The sequence below is a fragment of the Abrus precatorius genome, unplaced genomic scaffold (assembly GCF_003935025.1).
Source record: "Abrus precatorius isolate BTA unplaced genomic scaffold, Abrus_2018 Scaffold11, whole genome shotgun sequence".
In the NCBI taxonomy this organism is placed as follows: Eukaryota; Viridiplantae; Streptophyta; class Magnoliopsida; order Fabales; family Fabaceae; genus Abrus; species Abrus precatorius.
This window is the reverse complement of record NW_020874303.1, coordinates 26,864,429-26,870,902: the sequence shown is the minus strand read 5'-3', so window position 1 is coordinate 26,870,902 and position 6,474 is coordinate 26,864,429. Positions and strand designations below refer to the sequence as shown.

Here is a 6,474-nt window from a genome sequence, read left to right as displayed (position 1 = left end):
TGTGTTGTTTTTAGTAAAAAAAACTTACATATTCCAATGAAATTTTATTAATAAGAGTAATTTTAAATATATTATAATAATAGTTAATGAGTTAAATTAATTTATTAAATCTAATTTAATTTAATTTTAAAATAATTAAGATTTAAAATTTTATTTTTATTAAAAAAATTATATTACGTGTTAATATTTTTTTTTGGCTCGAATGATATATTTTAAAAATAGACGCTCTATCTGCAAAGCAGACCATTGGGGAAATAAAAGTTTGGAGACAATGTAAGACAGACGATGACACAGATGGCCTTAAAGATGTGGTATAAAATTAATACATTAATTTTTATGAGTTGAAATTATAATTTTAAAATAGTATTTAAAAAAATTGTGATGAATTAATAAAATTGAAAGCCTACGAGAAAAGATAAAAAAATGAAAACCGTTGGTGATCACATCACTAAAGCAGGTTGGTGTATCACAATTCACAGATAGCTGTATGCAATTGTTTTGCTCTTAAGAATGAAATGAATGGTTTTCGCCATTTCTCGAAAGTTCGGATTGTTGGACGCATGCATGCCCCGTGGAAGCAGACATTTATTTCGATCAATTCTCAGTACAAATAACATCAGCACATGGAATTCGTACGTTGGTATGTGAACACAACCATCTTCCCAACAATTCCTCAGTCAAAATTGGCCAGATGAAGAGAATCAAGCTACTTGCTCAAATAATACACGTGCCCAACATAAACACACACTTGCCTTGTTTTGTTAAAAGATAGATACATATTAAAGAGTCCATAGGACAAATTAGTAAGAAAATAAATAATAATAATAAAAGGTTAAATTTATTGTGTTAAAAAATAATTTTACTATGTAATTAGATATTCCTTCCATTATAAAACAATTACTATTGATCAAGGTTTTGTATAAAAATTAAGAAAAGATCCATAAATGCTTTCATTTAAAACAATGTATTTTTTTTTATTAAATCGCCCCTTTACTCCGTTTATTACAGAAAAATTTCATTTACTAATTAATAAATTTTTTCAAGTATTAAGATAATCTGTTGATATGATTTTTGTTTTAAAAAATTATTAATGTAAAATTTAAAGATTTATACTAACAATACAAGATATTATACCAATAAATATATTTATTAGTAAAAATATTAATGCATACTATAAATATATCGAGTGTTGATATATATAAAATATAATTTGCTAGTATAGATCTCTAAAATTTGTACTGACAAATTATTTTTATTAGATAATGATTTTACTAACAAAGGTTATTTTAACACTTGATACTTTTTGCAACTTAGTAAATGACAATTTTTTTTAATGGTTAATGTTTTACCATGCCATTTCGTGGAAATACCAAAATACAAAGATAAAGTTGGGGGGGGGGGGGGGTAAATATCTTCTTAATTTGGTAAAATGATAAATGACACTTGAAACAAGCTAAGAAATTGAAGACTTCATGTGTATAGTCATACCATCTAATCAAGACTCAAAATTCGCCTACACACTGACAAGGTTTCCAAAATAAATTTAAAAACCTTGTGAGCATGCATGCACCCAACAACTAGTTTGATACCAACTTAACGAATTGGAAATTTTGACTATTTACTTTTAAAAGCAAGACATTTTAAAACAATCACATGTTCGTCATTAGTTCATAATTAACGTGATAATGCTGATAACGTCAACGATGATTCATAAATTCGATGAGTTATATACTATTTTTAAGTTATTAGGACGTTCGTTTCATTTTTTCTGAAAAGAAAAATTATTTAAGCTGTTTGTAAATAATTATGTAGTTCTTTTAAAAGAAAAAAACTAATTTAGCCTCGTTCTTGTTAAAAATAATGACTTAATTCTAAAAGAAAGTCAAAAAGCTATATAAGAGAATCACCATTTTTTAGATTACACAAGTGTATATTATGAGATGACGACAAATAATAATTGATTATCGATTAACAATTAGTATAATTAACTTATTCAATTACCCAAGACTTGGGAAGAATTTCTCCAATTACAACAAAATCAATACAAAATTAAAAATGAAAAATGAAAAACTTGAACCCTAGTTGCTATTTGTCATTATTGACCTCTAGCAGTGTTGGCCGTTAACCGTTGTTGCTCTTCAACTAACATAACATTGTGGATTGTAGAGTTTATAAATGGATCGTACTACCAAGTAATGCAACAATTCTCTTGTCGTCAATCCTCATCGCTTGTCGTCCGTCACTTCCTTCTCTTCTTCGTGCTTTTGTGTGGTTGGTGAAAAATTAAAGCCACAATTATCAAAAATAAAATAAAAAACTAAAGCCACTAAATTGACAACGTGAAATGAAAAAGGGTTTCAATCTTATTGTTGATAGCATTGTGGTTAAGGGTTTTGCTTTGTAACGGCGGCGATAAGGTTGTCATCGTTGAAGTTGGCCCTAAAAATGTCGGCGTTGCATAAATAATGAAAAAGCATTTGCCACTTTTCTTATTTTTTTAACTATTTTTTATTTTTTGATTGATTTCAATTTTAAATTTTATTTTAAAAATATAAATTTACATCAACCTAAGTGTCCAACTCCAACCTGAACTAATCTAATTTTTTTTTAGTAAAAATCGATCCGAATTAATTAACTTTTTGAATTTATTATACAAATGCTTAAAAATAAAAGATAGTTCTATAATTAGCAAGAGAGATTTCACAAATCAAATGCGTGCCGTATAACAAACAGCAGTGTGGATTAATGGGCATAAACTTATTCTAACTTAATTAATAGTCTTAAATTTGAATTTAACTATATAACTAAGAGTCTCTTTTAAAAAATAATCTGTAACTATAATAAGTTATTTTCAGTTTATGTGAATGAGTTTTTTTATATAAACTCACTTAAATATTAAAAAATAAACCGTATCATTGAATTTATAACTAAAATAATTTTTTAATTTTTAAAAATAAATAATTATACAAACGAATCCTAGATATTAAAAAAAGAGTTTTATTATTTAAAAAAAACCTTACTCAGAACTCAGAAGTAGGATTATTTTAAAGAAAAATGCATGGCATATGAAAATAGAAAGAGTTACCATGAAGAGGGCAAATGGACAGCGAATAATAAATATGCTTATCAATTACAGAGTTGGAATCCGACACGACTAGAGAAAAGTGACGTAGCATGGTATGAAAAGTCGTAGACACTGCACCCACATGCACTGTCTCCCTTTCCCTAATTTAACACTACAACCATCTTTGTCTATACCATAGTCAGTGATAGTGTAGTTCATCTTCAGCTACGCTCCAAATAATCTTATCTGCTATACCACCCTTTGACTACAAGTATATATATAAGTATGGTGAATGCCTTAAACACTCGACCTAGCTCAAATAAACACCATCAAACACAGTTCCATTATTACTATTAAAAACACTTGCCATGGGCAAGTTCAGTAGTGTCAGAAGCAGCAGCAAAAAGAAAGGTGGAAGTGGCATTGTTAAGTTCAAGTTTGTGGTTGAAAAGCTCCAAAAGAGGCTCTTACTTGGGAGAAACAAAGAGGGTTGTGACTCAACCTATGTGCCAGAAGATGTGAAGGAAGGACACTTTGCTGTGATTGCTGAGGGTGGAGAGGAACCGAAGAGATTCGTGTTGCCACTAAGCTGTTTAAACAACCCAACATTTTTGAAGCTATTGGAGGAAGCAGCAGAAGAGTATGGTTTTGATCATGAAGGTGCACTAACCATTCCTTGCAGGCCTAGTGAGCTTGAGAGGATATTGGCGCAACAATGGCATGGACAGAGAACTGAAACTACTGGATTAAGGTGGACTTGTAATAAAACCATGGTTTTTTAAGAACTGTTATTTATAAATAATGGTAGCCATGTAGTCTACTGTGGAATTTTAAGTTAACTATTCTGCACCTTAATTTTGTTATTAGAGGCCTTTTGACTTGTCATTCCTTTCTTAAATTTATTTTGACCGTCTTATTCTTTCAGCAAGAGCTAACATAATAAAGTTACAGCTTGAGATTATTCGCATAATACAAATATACAATCATTTTTCTTTGGATTTGACTCGTGTTTCGAGACACTTTGAATCTGGACTGATTTAAAAATCTAGTTAGATTATCCTATGCATATTGCTTGTTTATTTTATCCAGAAATTTTGAATTAAAAATCTTATTTTATGAGAATTAAATCTAATGATTAAAAAGAATCCATATATTAATAGTCAATTGTCTTCATTGATATAAACTTTGTTTAATAAAAGCTAAATTATTAATATATAAGTATTGTTAAGTTTACGCACGTTACTAATTATCAATAATATGATGTATTATACGTATTAATAAAATATGATTTTTCTTTCTCTGAATTATTTTTTATGTTTCATAAATTTATAATTTTTTAAATGAAATCTATATATTAATAAGGACAACCCTAACGACTAACTGTTTATATGTATATATATTAATTGTAGTGTTTGTTGCCACATATCTAAAAAGAGTTGGTATTTCGTCCTTTGTTCATGGCTAAACAAACACCACACACCATTAAATTTAATCCCATACTAACATATTTTAATACTACAACTAAATTCATTTATTTAATAAATTCACGAACATATTTTATTTTTTTTATCTCATGTAAACACTATTCATATAACCATGCTTATTTATAGTAGTTTGAATTGTCATGTATACGCTCTAACTTTTGGGATGCACAAGTTCCGTTCCATTCACTAAATAATATGATCGATCAGCAAAATTGTAATTAAATTGTTTAAACAGGATTTTATGCCCCAAAATTCTAAATTATAAATAAATATGATGTTAAGACAATTTCAAGCTGCTCCGTTTTTAGATGGAAAATCTTCATTGCCTTGCTCCACCAGCTAAGATGCACTTTTTGGCCCATCAATTCCCCCACAAATGATTAAAAGGTGTTATGATAATTAGAGACATCATGCTTATATTGAAAGGGAAAATGTGTAGTCAACGTCAAAGTGCGACAATAAAAAAAAAAAGCATATCTTTTAATCTTAAATTATATTTTAAAATGTGTGTGTTCATATAATTTTTAATCTTTAAATAATAAAAAACCAATGAAATTATAGTTACGACCCACGGTTCTGCGTCTTGCCGACTGACTTTAATGCTACGGAACGTTGTTGGCATTTATATTCATGTATAAAGATGCCATTAATTTGAGAAAGACCGTATACGTACCAGCTGTCAAGAACAATAGAGAGAGAGAGAGACTCTAGTTCGTCCATCACTAGAAAAGAATAATTATCATAAATGAAGGTATATTTCCTCTCTCTTGCATGTTTAAACATTGGGTTTATATAGAATTTAGTTGAGTTTACGTAAGTGACTTGTAAATTTATTGTAAACTTTTTTTTTGTTTCTGACCTTATGAGTAACTAGGCACCAGTGAGTAGTAGAATCATAGTATCAATTAAATACATATATATCCACTTTCACTACATATGAGAATTATCGAAACATCACAAGCTATGAAGGATTATGCATCGAACGCTTGCACAATCAATAGCTTGCCTTGTGATCATAAAGTGAAGTTGGCTTTGAAGATGCTCTCGAACTTATGGTGGAGAGGATGACGAGGGTCTTTTCATTTCAAATTTTAACAGCTCTCAACTTTTGACTATGATATGTTTAATTATCTAATTAAGTTGCATATATGCTTAGTGGGAGCAGGAGTATAAATTGCATTTGACTAAGATTATGCAAAGTAATATGAGAAAGTGATTAACTATTTTAGGGTCTGACATAAATGTCGGAGCAATATTTGATAGCATCAGAGAATGGGGTAATAGGATGTTTGTAATCTTGTGGTGTATGGGACGTTAGTCAAAAATCAGGAACACTTCATGTATTAATTGGTGAGTACTTCTTGTATTCAAATATTAATAATATTTGTTTTTCATTTCGAAAGAAAGAGTATTCAGTATAATGTACAAAGGTCATAACTTTGTAGCAGTAACGAAATTTTATTACGTGGAATGTAAAGGGTATTTAAACAATTACATTGGAACACTTACATGAAGAAAGATGCAAAGGTATCAATAATAAACTTTTTCTTGAAGGTATGTTTGGGAGAGTGATATTTTATAGAAAAAGAAAGAAGATATTTTTTTTTCATTTTTAAAATGAAAAATTCATGTAAATAGTTTATGAAAAAAAAAAGATATCAAATTTAAGTTAGTCTATCATTTTGTTTTTTTATTTAAAAAATATTAAATCATATAATATGTATTAATAAATTTGACGTTTCTTAACCTTGAAAACCTAGCTCTCAAAGACGTTCTTAAAAATCTAACTTATGGTTCACCTATTTCAATCCCTACTACATTCAGAAATGCGTTCTTAAAAATCTAGTTTTGCTCTAGCCCAATTCCATACTCTACACTAATTGAGTTTTTCAAGATCTAAAACTTTTTGTTTGATAAACTTTACTG

At 28.8% G+C, this 6,474-nt stretch overlaps 1 protein-coding gene across 1 annotated transcript; it reads left to right on the top strand.

The window, feature by feature from the left end:
* The first annotated feature begins 3,432 nt into the window (after window positions 1–3,432).
* Window positions 3,433–3,846, top strand: LOC113855947 (auxin-responsive protein SAUR50). The gene has a single exon (XM_027487575.1). It carries the CDS (start codon window positions 3,433–3,435, stop codon window positions 3,844–3,846), a length of 414 nt encoding a protein of 137 aa, XP_027343376.1.
* Window positions 3,847–6,474: the final 2,628 nt, after the last annotated feature.